The 19,280-nt window shown below is 39.1% G+C and overlaps 1 protein-coding gene across 1 annotated transcript in view; it reads left to right on the top strand.

The window, feature by feature from the left end:
• The window catches only part of exoc4 (exocyst complex component 4), a 567,281-nt gene that overhangs the window by 425,665 nt on the left and 122,336 nt on the right, over positions 1 to 19,280 (top strand). Inside the window, exon 11 of the mRNA XM_072562911.1 lies at positions 16,316 to 16,452. Coding sequence (XP_072419012.1) covers positions 16,316 to 16,452 — 137 coding nt within the window. The remainder of the gene's footprint in view (positions 1 to 16,315; positions 16,453 to 19,280) is intronic.

Here is a 19,280-nt window from a genome sequence, read left to right as displayed (position 1 = left end):
ACAGCTTCCCTGACATATGCTTTCCCTCAACCCTTTGGATCAAACTATCCAAATATACTGCATGCTGTGTTTGCTGTATTTTCATTTCCATCCCCCCACCAGTACCTCTTCCACTGCAGTCTTTCTGCTGTATCTTCCAAATTGAATACTTTTTCTGTGATGTCTCCTGAACAAAATATCAATTTTTATTTTTCTAACTGCTGTATTTCTTCACACAAGGAAGTTGATTGGAAAGGACTATTCAAAATCCAACTTGAGCACATTACTAAAGTTTTTTTCTTTGTCATATTGCATTGCAACTTGCCAAAGCTTTTTGTTTGGAAGGTAAAACAGGTAATAATTAAGGAGTTTGGACAATACACACAAAAGGCGTTCTTATAACTTTGTCCTGTCCTGTTTGGGTTATTTGAAAGTTCTCCTGCACCTCAAAGGAAAGTATATTTTGAATAGAATTCTTTATGTAGATGCTTCTATAACTTCACTTTTTAACCAGGAAAATATTTCCATGTTAAATCTCGGAAGAAATGTTTATGAAAGGCAGATTCTCCACCGTATGAGTTCAGAATAACTGGTTTCTAGTTTCAAAAGTCATATTTATGTCACAGGCCAACACAGGCTTGAAGAGCACTTAATAGTTTCAGGTATTGTACTTGAGGATGATGTTAGTTTCATCAGTGGTTTTAGTTGTTAATATATTCTGAAACATATAAAAGGAAAATGCAGAGAGAAGAATTACAAAAGATATCAGAAAATCTTGACCTCCATCTTGGCAAGTCTAAAATCATGAGGCAAATCAAAAGTAGAGATTTGTTAGTAAAGATTAAAAAAAAAATCATTTATGGGAGTTTGAAGCATGAAGATAGTACATTGTATTTGAGCAGTATATCTGTCAATTGACATCTAGGTTCCATTCCAGCCCAGGCAGCTGAAATGTAATGGTCTGAGTGCCTGAGATTTTGAAAGTTTTAACTAATATGTTGATGATAATGAATGCATAAAATAATCCTGGTTGTACATTAGGAATAATTGATGTAAATCAGCATACTTGCTCAGTGTGGAAATTGGAAATGTCATGTCATCTGCATTGCTAGTGACTGCATTTTCAAATAATTAATTGAAATGCATGGGAATATCCTGAGATTTGTGGCAAGATGTAGTGTAAATATGAGCTCAGCCCTCCTTTGGGAACTGTTTTAGTGAAGTTCATATTTGTTAGACAGAGTGGGAAGAACTTTAATCCAGTTACATCTATGGCCTAACCTGGACATTGCTGACATTGGATGATTAGATATTGAAAGTGTTAGAAATTCCATTATCCAGGTATTAACTCTTCCACTTCCCAACAATGCATGCAACCACCTTCCTTCTCTCTCTCTCTCTCTCTCTCTCTCTCAAGTTCAGGTCAAACAGACATTCACACATTCCCTTCATACATTCCAATTTAAGGATGTGTTTTCACTGATTTCAGAGGGTTAGAATGAGGATAGGGAAACTTAGAAATCTAACAAAACTACCATGAGCGAAAATGAAGATTCACCACCATGCGGCTTTTTCCACAATGGAAGCAATGTTGGTTAAAATAAAATCTTTGCTTGACTATGCTCCATGGTAAATTCAAAGATGCACAACTAAAAGCCTACAAAGAGGAGAAAGGGCAATAAAATTAGTATAAGTATATATAATGTATACATGGTGAACTTGAAAAAATATCATAAACTTCAGGACAAGGTGGTGACATACTGAAAATATAAAAGGTAAAGATCAGGTCTTACAAGTCCATAGGTTACTACTCCTTATAAAAGAGAGACAGCTGGTGGTGGTTTAGCCTGAGGGACATTACACCTCTGGCAAGAGGAGTGGTTGAGTACAAGAATCTCATGGTAACCTCAGCCATTGCAGGGGTTGAACCCATGGCGTTGGCATCACTCTGCATTGCAAGCAAGCGAGCTATCCAGCCAACTGAGCTAAACCAACCCCACTGTACTAGTAATCCAGAGGTCCAGGATAATCCTGTGAAGACAGGGATTTGATTCTCATCATGTCAGCTCGTGGAATTTAAATCTTTGCCATTCAGTAATCTTACTGAATGGCAAAGAGGGCATGCTCCTAGTTTTTATGGTCATCGGGATTCCTGCATCGTTGGAAAACATCCCTTTTGAGTGAACTATTATCCCAGGCCCCATCCACTCCTGTGGTGCCACTTGAAGTCAGTTATCCTTTTTTCAGGCAACATTCTTCATCCAAACAATATCATAATAATAGCTTAACTGGTATTTAATTTCATTGTTGCTGCTTTCTCTTCCTTCATATTTACTTTCCTATATCTCGATCATAACCTGAATGCATCTTTAGGTTTTATCTCACAACATAATGTTCTACTCAGCGTGTCATTGCTTGACACTGGGGAGATCAGATATTTGAGGAGAAAGATGGGTGGTCTTTCAAAACTACGTTGGACAGCTTATACTGGTTTATCGGTAGTAACCTACTCTTGGGAATCCAGGAAACATTGAATATTTGTATAAGGAGTCTTGCTGTTTTGTGACATCATCTCACTCTTAGCTGGGAAAACTAAACTATATTTTGTCAACAGTATCCCATTATCCCATTTGTAATCAAGTAATGAAGGATTGGTATCAGTCACATGGTGATGGAGGAGAATACTCTGGCATAATCACAGCCTCTGCTAGTATACTTCAAGTAAATCTGTACAAGTGCCAGGTTCTGAGAGTTGGAAGAGGTTAAGCATTTTCACCTGCTCCTTTCAGCTAAAATTCCAGTCAATGAGAATTAATGGAAAAGCATTTGACCCATTTCATTAGCTCCTGTGAACCTGAAATCTCATCCTATCCTTACAATTTTTGCGACATGACATCAATCATCAGTTTCTTACAATTTTTTTGTCATAGCGTGGAGCCTTTCTTGTTCATGAGGCATCCAATAAATCATTAAAACTATGCCCATAACTAAACAAAATTGGCCTTACAAGTATTACCAAAGCAGTCCATTCGTAAAAACAAATCTTAACCCCTTTTCTGAAGTTGCACGAATTCATTATTTTTCGTGGAATGTGAACATTTCTCATTGGTTTTTACATGGAATGTTTTGAAAGTATTGAAGTTGAGTGATCCTTTTCTTACCTGACATTATTTGAATGAACTCTTCAGCGGCAGTTACTCGGTAATGGACAAAAGAAAACTTTTGTGCTGTGCATTTTCTTTCATTCAACTTTGCAGCTCAGGGATGCTGTGACCAACTATGCTACACCAACTGGAATTTCAATTGTGGTTGGATCTGTATTGTACTGAATGGTGATTTTCAGAGTTGTATCTTCGAATAACTTAAGAATCTTCTTTTGTTTTCAGTTTCATTGGAGGTATTCTTAGAATAATATGCACAGGCCTCCTATTGCCAGTAACAAGCTATGTGCAAACTTTCAAATAGTTATCCTGAAAAATTCAGGTATTGCAGTCTCTACTGTGAATTTCCATTTTACTAAATGGTTTGTATTGTTCATTGATATTAATGAATCTCATGTTCATTGCCTTTTTCTTTACCTTTTAAAATAATTAATTCAGCATGTTTTTTTCTGATTCTTTCTTCTTCCATAAATTATATATGCTCGTGACCTTTTACCACCCTTGCCTGCCTCCTCTTGTGAATATGAATGATCTGATCGCACATTTGTGAAAGTGTAGTAGTTGTACCTCATCAATCACCCCATCCAATTTACTCACTTCTCTTTTGAAGCAGGTGACTTTGGAGTTCAGGCTTCATTGATGATGAAAGGTGAAGTTATTCCTCGAGAGAAACATCTTGTTGATGCTTGTGTTTTGGAATGAAATTTTTATTGGCTATCTGGGTGCAAGTTTAAATTTTGTTTCTATCCTTTGGGGTAGGAGAGAAAATGGTATGTTGTGGGTCATTCATTCAATGTCTCCAACTTCTGATCAGTGTGGAGCAATGTAGTTGAGCTGGTCAGGATGTTTTATTGTGGATAGCAAATTATATCTAATTGCCATTATACTACTTGCTTCACTGTAGAAAACTGCATTTCAGCTCTGCTTGCTGAAACCTCTAAGGCAACAATGTCATGATATACCATGTTCTGAAGTAACTTAGAGAAACTACAGATTTTAGTATCCGTACAATGTATACATCACAAGAGACGACCTTACTTTCTTTAATTAGATTGTTCTTTAGAAGTGGTGAAACTGAAGAGCAGTCTTTCTAATCAGTTTATTATTAATTTTTCATAAACTAAAATAGTCAAGGAAATAGACAGTCCCATGTGATGCAAAGTCTGTCTCCAGCCAGATATCAGATGCTATTTGTCTGAGTCAGGCCATTGCAAATTGCAGGAAAACCAAATGCTCCACAGTGGGAGAGGGCAATTTGAAACAAGATGTGCCAAAGTACTGGAGGATAATATTAAACAAGAAGCACTATGGTAGGCAAGGGCAGTATGAAGACATCAGCGTGAAGGAACAGAGTGGGAAATCCAAGGAAAAAATTGGTGGGAGACATAACCAGCTTCAGCTCAGTCATGCTATTGAATGAGACTCTGAAGTTGAGGTCCAGCTTTCCTTCGTGTCCATCATGATTTCCACAGTAAAAAGAAATAAAGTGTGCATTTGAAGAAAACCCCAGTAAAACAATTTATTTACAGCACAGCTTACAGTCACATGGCTACTTTAATGTAAGAAAAGATTTTTTTAATGTGTCTCTTTACTGATTAGCCAAGGATTATTATTAATGGCTATCCATCAGGTTTTGTGCTATCATATTATCAAAGGATTTACCACATTTTAGGTACAAGGAGATTTTTTTTAGCTTTTTTTGCTTGACTTCTGTCGGATTGTGCAGTAGTATTTTCTCATTAATGTTCTTACATCCAGTCTTACGTGGTGATCTTATGAAACAAAGGCTACCATTTCAGTGGGAAAACATCAACACAGATTTATTGAGCCGAGTTACCTGCTAATGTGCTGCATGTTCCACGCATTTGGCTACATAGTAAGATGGTGTATGTGGTAGTGTATTTGCATAGATAGAGGATTGGTTAACTAATAGAAGACTAAGAGTTAAGGTGATGGGGTCATTTTCAAAGGTGTAACTAGAGGAATCAGTGCTGGAGCCACAATTGTTTACATAATGTACATTAAGAACTTGGATGAGGAAGATCAAAATACTGTAGCTGTGTTTGGGCATGACACAAAAACAGATGGGAAGGCAAGGGTGATGGTAACACACAGATTCTGCAGAAGTTAATTGGGTGAGCAAAAACTTGACAAATGGAATATAATATGGGAAATATATCAGGTTTGTCAGGAAGAATAAAGGAGATGAATATTATTTGAATGGAACAAGATTTTTTGAACAAAACCTACAGAAACTCTAATGACGGATTTGTGAGTCCTTGTCCATTAATCACAAAAAGCTATCCCAAGTTTAACCGATTTAGTGGAGAAGGCAAATGGAATTTTGGCTTTTATTTCAAAGGGAATAGCATTAAAAAAGTAGGGAGGTTTGCTGAGATTATACAAGGCATCAGTCAGTCCACAGCAGGAATACTGTGAACAGCTTTTGATCCCCTTCTCTGAGGAAAGCTATACTGGCATTGGAGGCAGTCCAGAGAAGGTTCACTAGGCTGTTACCAGGTATGGAGGAACTGTCTTAAGAGAAGAGGTTGAGTTGATTATTATGTACTCATTGTAATATAGAAGAATGAGAGGCAATCTTATTGAAACATAGAGGATTCTTAGTGGATTCAACAGGGTAGCTGCAGAAAGGTGGATCCTCCTTGTGGGAGAGTCTAGAATTGGAGGACATAATTTCAGAATAAGGGGTTGCCCATTTAAAACAGAGATGAGGAGGAATTTCTTCTTTGTGGTTTGTGAATCAGTAGAATTCTTTACCACAGGGCGCTGTTAAGGCTGGGTCATTAAATATATACAAAGCTGAAATTGATTTTTATTCTATAAGGGAATCATGGACCATGTGGCAAAAACAGGAAAGTGAAGTGGAAGGTTATCAGGTCAGTCATGATTTCACTGAATGGTAAAGCTAACTCGATGGGCTGAATGGCCTACTTCTACTCTTATGGCTTTTTCTGCAGTGTTGTAACTTTATGCCTGCATGCCACTGCACAGCATGTGTTTAACACGTATTGTGCTTAAAAAGAAACAAATTAAGACCAGGTGTTCATCAAAGAAAAGAAGATGGTTTAGTCAGGGAAATAGACATTGTACTCTGTGGCCAGGATTCAGTAGAGTGATTTCAGCCTGGTGTCCCAGTTAGGAAATTTCATCTGGCTGTTAGGAATTTGAGTCGGAGGGGAAAGTTCCAGTAGTTGTGGTCCATGTAGGTACCAATGTTAATTGGCACGTGGTCAACAAGATTGAAGAGGTAAATGCATGAGGAACGATTGATGAAGAACTGAGTTAAAAGTTATGGGATATTAGCACAGTACTGGGGTAAGATGGGCCGGGCCCCACCTGAATCATGCTGGGACCAGAGTCCTATGTCGGCAAACAGGAGGTTGGAAGAACACAGCACGCCAGGCATCCTGGCAAATTACGTAACTGGGGCTATCAATAGGGTTTAAAATGAATTGTGTGTGTCGGGGTTCAGTTGGATAGAAAAGTGTAGCAAAAGTCACAGTGGGAGAGGGCTCTGGAGAGGTAATTGATGTTTCCAGCCTGAGGAATAGAGCAGAAAGTATGGAAAGGGTCAGGAATCTAACTTTCGTAGAGCAGATAAGGTGACAACTATAAGAAAGGGGACAGCCAATATAGTAATGTAAAAGAAGATTGCAAGAGTTTTTATTTTGCATCTTAAAGATAAGAAACAGGCATTGGTGAACATTGAACTGCTGTAAATTAGACTAGAAAAGTAGCACTGAGGAAAAAAGAAATTGCAGAGAAATTGAAAAGGTATTTACATCAATCTTCATGTTGGAATTTAGTAGCATACCCAAACTTCAAGAAATTCAGGAGCTTTGTGGCCATCACAAAGGATAATATGCTGGGGAAGCTGACAGGTCCGCAGGTGGGTAAATCACCCAGACTAGATGGACTAACCCCAGGAGTCTGAAGGCGATAGCGGAGGATATTGTGGAGGTACAGGTGTTGATCTAGTAGGAATCATCGGAGTCGGGGAGGGCCCAAAGGAATGGAAAACTGCCGATGCAACACCTCTACTTAAGAAGGGAGGGAGGCAGAAGACAGGAAACTGTAGGCCGGTTAGCCTGACCTCGCTCATAAATAAAATTTTAGAGTTTGTTATTCCGAATGAGATTGTGGAGTACTTGGAGGTGCATGGCAAAATAAGTCTGAGTCAGAACGGATTCGTCAAAGGGAGTTCATGCCTGACTGATGTGTCAGAATTCTTTGAGGGGATTGCGAGCAAGTTAGACAAAGGAGAGCCAGTGCACGCAATCTGTTTGGATTTCCAGAAGGCCTTTGACAAAGTGCTGCAAAGGAGGCTGCTAAATAAGGTAAGGGGGCAGGTATCGGTATAGATGGAGGATCGTATGACAGCAGAAGGCAGAGACTGGGAATAAGGGAGTCTTTTTCAGTATAGCGGCCGGTAACTAGTGAAGTTTCACAGAGGTCAGTGTGGGGACCACAACTATGTCCTCCCAATTCAAGTTTAACCCATTATTCCTGCTCTCTGCCTCCAACAAAGTCCTTGAATTTCAACTTGATCAAATAGTACTATATTTATTAATTGCCTTCTGGCAGGTCTATTTGCATAACATCCATGCCATCCACCTGTCCACTACTTCAACCACCTCTCCAAAAATTCAATCAGATTCCTCAGACATGACTGACTCTTCACAAATCCATGCTGACTTCCTTGGTTCAGCTAAAAAAAAATCCAGTGTTCAGTCACTTTTTCCTTAATTATAGACTTCAGAAATTTCTGACAAAAGATATTAAGTCAACTAGTCTATCGTTTCTTCTCTTATTTTTCTTAACCAGTGGAATGGAACTGATTTGCTGATTCATAAAAGGAACACACTACTGCTTCTGTGCAGCACATTATTGAGTCAACTTTTTCTGTAATTAATTTTCTAGCTGCTTAGCCTACTGAAATATGAATATAAAATAAGCCCCTTTGCACTGAGATACCAAGCAAAGGAGCTGCAGCAATTTCTGGCTGAATTTTACTCCAGCTTGAGTTCATAAAATAGCTCAGAAGGAGACCATTCAGCCCATCATGCCTGTATTGATTCCCCGAACAAGCTAATAATTTGTCCTTTTCTCATGCTGTCATCCAATCGTTCAGAAAAAAATATGTTTATGCCAAATCCAATTTCCTTTTGAAAATTACTATTAAATCTGCTTCCACCACTCTGAATCAGGTTAGTTGCAATCTCATGTTTCAGTGGAAACTATAAATTGAGTTGTCTTTTGTTCAAAAGGCACAGCAGGAGAGAAAGATCTCCTTTGCATTGAGTAATACAAAAATATTATCCATAACAAAACCAGTTGTCATTTTGCTTAAGTACCTCATTGCCTGCTTATGGCATTGGTATGACAGAAATGGTTGTGCAGAGTACCTTATTGTCAGTAAAAGACCAATTGCAGCAGAGCTTTGGTGGAACAATAGAAAGGGCTATATTTAAGATGTCAGCATGGACACACTACATGGAAAAATCCAATTCCTCTGAGAATAGGTATGCCACTTGTATAAAGCAAAAGTTAAAAAGCGCCAAGTCCTTTAAGTTAAAATAAAACATGCCTTGTCATTGAATTCCAAAATTTGTAATTCTCCGTGTGCAATGCAAGTCACCCTTTGCTGCTTTCACAAACCTATTAAATAACTTGAAAGCAAACCTCTTTGTTCATTTGCATTAGCAGAAATCATTCTGCTGGAATCCTAGTTAGCTCTAAAGCACCATGAGGCACAATGAGTTCCATCTCTACTAATCAGTGTATCCAAGAAAAAGGTTGCAAGTAAAACCAAACTCTCTCTATCAATCTGATGAAGGTTTTTGACTCAGTCAGTTGGGAAGCTATCTAGAAGATTGCAGGCTTTGCCAGCTGCCTATAGATTGTGAGGCATCTCCATGATGAAATTAATGCAGCAGTTCCTCATTGATTTAGAATTTGATGCCTTTCCTGTCAAACCCGATGTCCAGCATGGATGTGTCCTTGCACCAGGCTTTTTTCTTTATTGTTCTCATGGCCGCCTTTGGCATGTTGTCTCGCACACAGGACCCAGATTGAGTACAGGTTGGACAGGACAATTTTCGACTTCCAAAGATTAAAAGCAAAGTCCACAGTCTTATGCATGAACCTGATAGACCTCTAGTATATGGATGACTGTATTACTCTGCTACACACTGAAAAGCTACAGGTCACTCTTCATTTGTTTAAACGCATCCAGTTTTTCCTACAGCTGCACCTAAATGCCAGTAAAATGAAATTATGCCTCTAGACTAAATCAGAACTTGTACCAAGCACCTACCCCACCAATACAGCTGCAGGATGCCACCTGGAGGCAGTCAATTACTACTATTTTAGTAGCAACATCTCTGTCTGGGATCATTGTATTGCCAATACCTGAGTAAGCACAAGACCTAGTAACAATTCTACCTCTGGAAAACTTAACACCTCACCTCGATGGCCTATCACACAAACAGGAACATCATGCACAATCTACTCCCATCTCACAACTGGTCACAGATCACACGATGGCCAATGGAAGTATCTCAAAGATACCCTGAAAGCTTACTTGAACTGGAAAGAGGGTTCACTGGACTGCCTATGAAGGTGTAACTGGTTTTGAAGCAAGGTTATGGTGGGGGAAACAATGCTGTAGTGGTATTATCAATAGACCATTAATCCAGAGATCCAGGTAATAATTTGGTTTTTTATACTCATTTACGGCATGAGGGAGTCACTGGCTAAGCCAGCATTTATTGCCTTTCCCTAATTGCCCAGAGGGCAGTAAAGTGTCAACCACATTGCTATGGGTCTGGAGTCACATGTACGCCAGAATGGTAAGGATGGCAGATTTCTTCCCTAAAGGATATTAGTGCACCAGATGGGTAGCCCAGGTTCAAACCTTGCCATGGTAGGTTGTGCAATTTGGATTCAACTTTTTGAAAAGATTTCTGTGATTAAGAGTCTAATGATAACCATGAAAGCTTTGTTGATTGTCAGAATAACCCATCTGGTTCACTAATGCCCTGAGGGAAGGTAACTGCCATCTTTTTCTTTTCTGGTCGACATGTGACTCCAGACCCACACTGATATGGATGACTTTTGATTGTCCTCTGGGCAATTAAGTATCAGCAATAAATGCACATCCCATGAATGATTTTTAAGAAGTGCAAGAGCAACAAAGAAGATCCAACGTGCAATCCCCTCATCAACCATGGACAATCTGCTGTTACGCAATCTGTATTTTGTACTTTTTTGGAGAATATTTTTAGAAACTTTTATTTGCCTTTTTCCACTCCTCATACTTTCACTGACATCTCACCTATTTCCTACTGCCTCTCTTCCTTATCCTTTCAGTCCCTTCCATCTCTTTTTATTGTGGAACTCCATTGCAAGCATCTACCTCACTTCAAGGGGCTGCCAAGACAGTGATGGAAAAGCGTTCCTAGTCTGCTGAATAACTGAGTCATACGCTTATCAACTTTTCTCCACGTCAAATCTTCACAGTTAATTTCTGAGTTGTTACAAGATTTTGACTGACTTATTGACTGTTTGTGCCCCCTGCTGTTTCCAGCTGATCTAGAATTGATATTTGACTCTGTATCTCTCTGCAGATTATGGTGGTTGGGATAGAGGGTAGTCACTGCTAAGGAAGTGTATCCCATTGAGTACTGGGAGCATTTAGGATCCTGTCAGTGTAATTGATTATTGCAGTGTACAATACTGCAGACAGGTGAGACTTCATGATGTGGAACAAATCAGTACCAATTGCAGTTCCCCTCAGAGATGCTGCTTGGATTTAGGCTTCCTTTCCTGACATATTGATTTATATATTTGTGACCAGTCCTTAATGAATAATGCCCATCATGGGTCAGCGGGTGCCCCTGCTGAATAAGCCTTGTCAGAACAAAGCGGAAAATGAACAATGCTTTAAAAATCTAAGCTGTAAACTTAATAGAATGTGGAGGGCAAAAAGGGGAAGGTCAGGTACCACCAGTGTAGTTAAGACTAAGCAAATATTTGATCCCACCTATCTGCCAGCAAGTGAGCTAAAAAAAAGTTGTTGAACAAGAATTCAGATGAAAATGTTTACCTGTCCTGAATTATTAAAATGTGCTCGCCCCTTTCCTCACTGTGAACCATTAAGTTAGTTGGTAAATGCCTCAGAGGCTGCATTGCATATGAATAATACTTTTGACAACATCATGGAATCTGTATCTGATGGTACTTAAAGCAGAGACTCAAATATGTTTTGCCATCATGATATAGGAATTTTATTTCCACCACCTCCAGAGCTCTGAAGGAGCCAAGTAACTTTCCACCATTGTTTAGGCTGGTGCTTCTGGATTGAGTATTCAGTTACATAGGTTTTATCATAGAAATTCACCCAAAATATGTTCGAGGTATCGAGTTCTATTTTTAACCTTTTTGGAGTCAATCTCTTAAAAGCAATGTGACTGAAATGTGGTCCAGCAATTCAGTTGAATCCGCATCTTGAGGGGAAAAGCAATAATATTGTTTATTTCTCTTTTATTTCATCAAGTTGAACAGCCACAAACTGCTTGCTGCATGTCATGGATGTACCAAAACAAAAATAGGCTTAGAATTTACAGCACAGAAACAGTCCCTTTGCCCCACTGGTCTATACCCCACATGAACTTTCTCCATGCTACTTCTTTTGATCTTATCAACATATTCTTCTGTTCATTTCTTCCTGATGTAATTAACCAGTTTCCCCTGAAATTCCTCAGTGTTATTCATCTTAGCTATTCCCTGCGCTAATATCTTCTACATTCTAATTACTCTCTGGATAAAGAAGTTTCTGTTGGATTTCCCATTGGATTTAGCAAACATTTTCATAATTTAAGCCTTTTGAAAATAAAGGATAATTAGCTTGTGAAATACACTTGTGTCCTCCTCATTCTTCTCTATTTTCTAATTCATTTATGGGATGTGGGCTGTCTGGACCATTGTTTGTTTGCTCATCCCCAGATGTCCTGGCGCAGGTGGTAGTAACCTGCTGTCTTGAATCACTGCAGTTCATTTGGTGTAGTTTGACCCACAGTGCCACTCATGAGGAAGCTCCAGGACTTTATTCAAATAATACTGAAGGAATAGTGATATATTTCCAAGTTAGGACAGCAAGTGGCCTGGAGGGGAACTTGCAAGTGATGTTCACATGTATCTGCTGCCCTTGTCCTAGGTAGTAGCTGTTTTGGGTTTAGAAGGTGCGGTCTAAGCAATCTGTGAATTTCTGCAGTAGATCTTGTAGATGGTAGACAGATCTTTCTCACTGCTCAGAAGTTAAGGAGGTGGTCTTATTGCAGGTTTGCTTTTGAATTCATTGATAAGTGTGTGATAGCAATGCAGGATGACTTGGCATACTCTCTCTTTCTGGAGACGTGACTCATCTCCTCTCCATATCACTGTGGTAGGGCTCACTAATTGATCTGTATTTATCTATGCCAACTATTATCATCCCCTATCTGTCGTAAACTTCATATTTTTTCTTGAACAGACTAAATTCACTTGAGAGTTCGTAGTAGAATGGTTCCAAATTCAAGAGTCATCATGTAGCACCTCTGCTGAGCAGCCCATGCTAATTTGTACCAAGTACACTAGTTCGAGCGCCAGATTCAGCAAGCACTGGGTGTTAGAATTAATGCAATGAAAGAAGAGCATTAGACTCAATCTTTCTTGACCTAACAAAAGTAGGTTATGTTATGCCCAAGTAGTTTCCAAAAGAATTATGAAGTAGAAGGATATAAAATGGTGCATGAAAATAGTGATTTGTACTACTTTGGTTTATATGAATATGTTTATTGAAAATCAATACACTCGATATATTATTTTGTACACTAATGTGTCTCTATTAAGGAACTTAGAGTGCAGGCATCATCTCAAAACTGAATATGTGGTCATGCTGCCACAGTAATTAGACACTGAACAATTGCTTCCCCACAATAGGAAGATAATGAAGATTTGGGGTGGGAGAATGTGAGACTGAGTAGCCACCTCCTAACCACACTTGTTTCTCTTCGAGTTGAAATGGACTGATGCTGATGAGGTTTAGCGGCAGGTTTCTTGTTCCTGTGAGCACAATAACTATATAGACTGAGAAGAAAACAGAATGATTTCTTGCACTTGGGGCACTAACATCATGATGCATTGTGCATTAGTTGACCAAAGAAGCACATGCTTAAACAAGTTAGAAGCAACTTGAGGCCTGATTTATCAAAGGTATTCCTCATAAAAATGAAAGTATTAGCATAAATTTCCAAATAAGATAGAGGAAACTACAGAATTGTAATTAGTTCCTCAGGGTAGTGTCCTAAGCCCAAACATCTTTAGCTGCATCATCAATGACACACTGAGACACAGAGAGAGAGAGATACATACAGAAGCTAAAGCAGTCCCTCTGGAAATGCAAAAAGACTTGAAAAGATCCGAGGTCTGGGCTGACAGGTGGCAAGTAACTCGTCACATAAATATCAGGCAATGACCATCTCCAATAAGAGACAATCTAATCAACGCCCCTTCACATACAATGATGTTACCATCACTTAAACCCCACTATCAATATCCTGAGGGTTTCCATTGACCAGAAATTCAGCTGTATTTGCTATGTAAGCACAGTGGATACTAGAGCAGATCAGGGGCTAGGAATACTGCAGTGAGTAACTCACCACCTGACTCTCCAAAGTCTGTCCACCATCCACAAGGCACATATCAGGGGAGTGTGATAATATAGGCCTCACTTGTCTGGATGAGTGCAGCTCCAACAACAGTCAAAAAGCTTGAGACGATCTAGGAGAAATCAGCCCATTTGATTGGCATCACATCTACTCCCTCCACTGCTGACTTTCAGGAGCAGTAGTCTGTACTATCTACAAGATGCATTGCAAAAATTCATCCAAGATCCTGAGACAGCACCTTCCAAATACATAACCACAAAGGCAGCAGATATATGGGAACACCATCACCACTGCCATACCCCTCCAAGCCACTCACCATCCTGATATTAATGCAGTTCCTTCAGTCGCTGGGTCAGAATCTTCAAATTTTCTCCTTAACAGCATTGTGTGTCAACCTGCAGTACATGGACTATAGTGATTCAAGCTCACCACTTTCTTAAAGGCAGCTGGGGATGGGCAATAAATGCTGGCCAGCCAGCAGGGCCCATGTCCCATGACTGAATAAAAAAGTTAAGGACTAATTATATCGGGAAGTGCAAGCATTCTTGCATGTCTAAGCTAAGATAGGACGAATGCCTTTCTCTGTGTTATATGAATCCTAATAATGAGAAGTCCTTCTACAGTTGAAGAATTCATCCATCGTATAAGTAGGACAATAAAAATCACTTCACTGCATTTCCTTCCTATTTTGTACCTTCCTCAAATACATTTTCTTGGAAAAAGGTTATTATCAAGGAACTCATGTCAAAATGGATATAACTAACAAATAATTACTGAATGAAATTTGTGATCCATCAAAAACGTTTTAAATCGATTACAAGTGCTGCAATGTCTTTAACAATAGCTTCTAATATATTCACTATCACAAATGCAAAGCCAACTTTTAATTAGCTTCCAAAGTTCCATTTTCTTCCCTTTCTCTGTTTTCCTATCTAATGGAACCGTACCAAAATCTAGGGAATCCTGAAAATTAAACCTAATGCAGAGCAATCTCACTAACTACAACTTGTAAGACATCAGGATGAAGTCCATCAGGACCAGGGAACTTTTCAACATGCAGCTCCAGCAATTTGCTCACCTCCTTGGTGTTTGCAATTATCCCAACTCACTTCCTATTGTACCTACTTTATTATCTCTCTTCCTTTTTAAATGTTTGTAGACCTCTAACTAGCTGTTTGTATATTTCTAGCTAGCTTTCTCTCATAATCTAGTTTTTCCTTCCTATTACTCTTCTAATAATCTTTTTATTGTTCTTTATGTACTGACCAATCTCATGACCTGCCTCATATCTTTGAAACGATACACTTTTTCATTAAGTTTGAGACTGTCTTTGGCTTTTTTAAGTTCAGTATAGATGGTGGGTCCTACCGTGAAATTTTTTTTTCTCATTCAAATGTGCCAAATTTCTATATTCTCATATATCCCCTTAAATGTCACCTCATCTTTATTGACCTATCCTTTTACAATATTAGCCAGTTCACTTTCGTTAGCTCTCCTTTTAAGTCATCATAATTGCCTTTGTTTAAATTTGAAGTAGTACTCTTGGACCCACTCTTGTCTCTCTCAAACTCAATGGAAAGTCGCTACTATATAAGAGTACATTCATTTTGAGTTCATTAATTAATCCTATCTTATGCACAGTGCCAGATCTCGCGTAGCCTTCTTTTTGATTGGCTTCAGAATGTACTTTCTAAGTCCATGTAACTTTCCTTATCCATGAATGTATGTAGTTTGGTGTCCAGCTTCTAAGATGTAAAGCAGCTTGACCTGCAAATACTTCGAGCAGACATGTTGCCCTTTCGCTCAATGATATAGTGGAATCACAGATGCTGCAGCTATGACACATACCTGTCCTGCTATCTTTAATGTACTTTAATGAGCTACTGAATCAAATTATTTATTTATATCTTTACTTTTTTTTGGTATTTTATTAGCCTTGCCACCAGTTCCAATACTATTTTTGAACTTTATGAATAGAATGGACCTTAATCACTTACCAGGTACTCACTAAACAATTAGCATCTTCCCTTATAGTACAGTAACCAATTCCTAGAGGTGAAAAATGTTAGAACAACCACAGGAGTTCCTCCTTCCACTCTTCACTGTCTCCTTTACTCACCCAACTCCTAAGCACTCTGTTCAAAGTCACACTTTTATTTGATCATTGAATATCGTTGTCTATCTGAGATTCTCCATGCAGTGAGCTCCCATTCTTAATCTGTTATTATGAAGAATTGGCAATTGGTTGCTGAGACAAGAAGGACACTGGGCTTTCCACCAGTATTAACCGACCAGAAGTGTAAGAAGTAACAGCAGTACAAGCATCTGGGAAATGGATAGCTGTATAAGTATTTGACTCAATGATAAAATACTGTATGATGTATTGCACTGTTCCCTTTGATGCTTTGGTTGGTGTTAAGATGTTGCTTTTTTTTCTCCCTACAGAGCACCGTTGTAGTGGAGAAGTCAATGCAGGACCTGGTGAACCTAATGCACGATCTGAGCGCTTACTCTGATCAGTTCTTGAATATGGTGTGTGTGAAGCTCCAGGAGTACAAGGACACATGTACAATTGCTTACAGGTAGCAGCCAATTATGAATGACTGACTAATATTATTCCTGTAGTTAATGTTGTTCACTGTCATCATTAGTAACATCCGTTTCTTGCTTTTCATCTTTAACTCCATTGATTAAAACACCCTTGGGTAGCCAAGACACCTTACTCATTCTTACAGGTGTCAAACGTCACTAAACAGATGTGTTTCAAGGGTAGGGAATATTTTTGTACTTTCCCTTTCCTTTGTATTACATTACATGTCAAACATAGATATGTCATTGGTCTCTGTTTCAACTGCAATTTCTGTTTAAAGAAATTCCATCTAAGTTACTTACTGGATCTGTTTATGACCAACTTATTTCTGCCCTTCTATTCTGCAATCTCAGAACTGGCGGGAACAGTTTCTCCACAACTACTCCATCAGTCCTCAAAATACTTATAAAAATTTGATGACAATCTTGTTTGCCTTTAGGAAGGAAGAACTATTCCAATGTCTTCAATCTTGCTTTAGTGTAAGGGTGTGAGGAGAGAGGGGGAGAAAAGGGGGACGATAAATTAAAATGCTTTCGAGGTAATGAAAGCATAATTGAAGTAACCGCTCTTTCAGGTTTGTGAATGATGGTAAGTAAATATTGAAACATAAATGGAGCAGAGTACATAGGAAACAAGGACTAAATTTTAGCCAGAATAAATTAAAGGTGTTTATGGTGAACTGGGACAAAATGAGACTATGATGCAAAATGAAATGAGGAAGTTCAGGGATTTAGAAACCAAGCTAAGAGTCTTTAGGTGTTCAGACTACAACCTCTTATTGTTTCATTGAGTTGCAACTTCTAATTTAGAAGTAGAAAAGTCCATTAGAGAAGCAATGAAGAAACTGAATCTCAAAATGACCTGCACTTAAGTTACAAAAAGCTTGTGTTACTTAGCTTATTTTCATTTCATGAACAAGGCCTGATTGCCCTTAAAAGATCACTACGTTGTAAATGACAGTGCAATATTTAGAATCTCTCATAAGGCTTAACACAATTTGATTATTCCATTATTGTTTAGCACTGGTTTTAAGCTCAGGTTTATACTCCAGGGCTCTCATTAAACCATTGGATTTTCCATATCAAAATCTTTTTGGCTATGAAAGCCATATTGATGCTATATTCAGTTTTTTCAGTCATATTGATACTATATTCAGTCTAGGCTGGCAGATATGGTAGAGCTGCATCTAAGGTAAAACCATATATGAATAACTTTATTTGCACATATTATTAAATAATGTGAAAAATGTGAATTTAAAATGCTGCACAAATTTTACTGAGAATGGTGTACAGCAAAGCTTTTACTCAGGGAACCAGTTGGTCGTAGGAGACCAATTCTTTATTCCTGAAAGTGTCTCAATCCTAACCATATCAGTCTGAGGTAATATCAGACAGAGGCTACAAGTTCAATTGTGGGTTGGATGCAGCATGGGGACAGCTCTTAATAGCCAATTGTGCCTGCTTCTGGAGCATTGTTTTGAGAACAAGATTGTCAGAGGCCCGGAAGCTGGCCAACTACCCACAAGCTCAGGCACAGACAGTATACACGTCTGAAGGCCAGACACTCGGTCACAAATAAATATATGAGGACAAAATTCTGCAGTTGAGGTAATATTTCAGGATAACATTCACTCAAAGAGGAAAAAGAAAACTCAAAAAAACAAACTAGGTTGTGTCATTTTTTGTTATTGCAGAATGTGTAGACTGTCACATTCCTTGTAGTTTCAGAACTGTTTTTGAAACAGAACTGTGTGTTATTTTGCACGCTTGACAGTTCCTAAATTAAGCTGTAGAAGGTTATAGTCCACTGTTATGATTTTCAATGATTATTCTAACCTTTTGTGGCTGATTTAGGTGTTCTCAAGTCTCATCCAATAATGCATCAAGATCTGACAATATTAGGTTTAATTTGATTACTTTCAAATTGAATTGGTTTGCTATATCTAAAACTCATAAATAGAGCAAGTAATTTGCTGCAATTACTTGTGATCACTCGATCCACTGAAAAAACCATAACTTTCACAGCCTGCAATGGAATTTTTGTACTCTTAGTGCAAATTGTATTGCACAGCTAACTAGGAATTTACCATGTGTGCAGAGTGGCATAGCTCAACAACACAGCGAAAGTGAGACTTACAGATGCTGGAGATTAAAGTTGAGAGTGTGGTGCTGGAAAAGTACAACAGGTCAGGCAACATCTGAGGAGCAGGCGAATCGACATTTTAGACAAAAGCCCTTCATCAGGAATGATGCTGTGAGCTGAGGGGGGTGGTGAGATAAATGGGAGGGGGTGGAGCTAGTGGGAAGGTAGCTGAGAGTGAGTAGGTAGATGGATTGGGGGTAGGTCAAAGGAGGGTGGAGCAGATGGGTGGGAAGGAAGATGGACAGGTCATGTGTGCGGTGCCATGTTGGAAGGTTGGAACTGGAATAAGGTTGGGGAGAGGGGAAATGAGGAAACTGATGAAATCCACATTAATGCCATGGGGTTGGAGGGTCCCGAGGCGGAATATGAGGCATTCTTCCTCCAGGCGTCTGGTGGTTAGGGACTAGCGATGAAGGAAGCCCAAGACCTGCATGTCCTAGGCAGAATGGGAGGGGGAATTGAAGTGTTCGGCCACAGGGCAGTGGGGTTGGTTGGAACATGTGTCCCGGAGATGTTCTCTGAAGTGCTGTGCCAGTAGGTGTCCTGACTCCCACTGTAGAGGAGACTGCATTGGGAGCAATGGGTACAGTAAATGACATGTGAAAGTGCAGGTAAAACTTTGATAGATGTGGAAGGCTCATTTGGGTGCTTGGTGAGGGGTGAGGTGTGGGCGCAGGT

The sequence above is a fragment of the Chiloscyllium punctatum genome, chromosome 44 (assembly GCF_047496795.1).
Source record: "Chiloscyllium punctatum isolate Juve2018m chromosome 44, sChiPun1.3, whole genome shotgun sequence".
Classification (NCBI taxonomy): Eukaryota; Metazoa; Chordata; class Chondrichthyes; order Orectolobiformes; family Hemiscylliidae; genus Chiloscyllium; species Chiloscyllium punctatum.
This window is presented reverse-complemented; position numbering and strand designations above follow the sequence as displayed.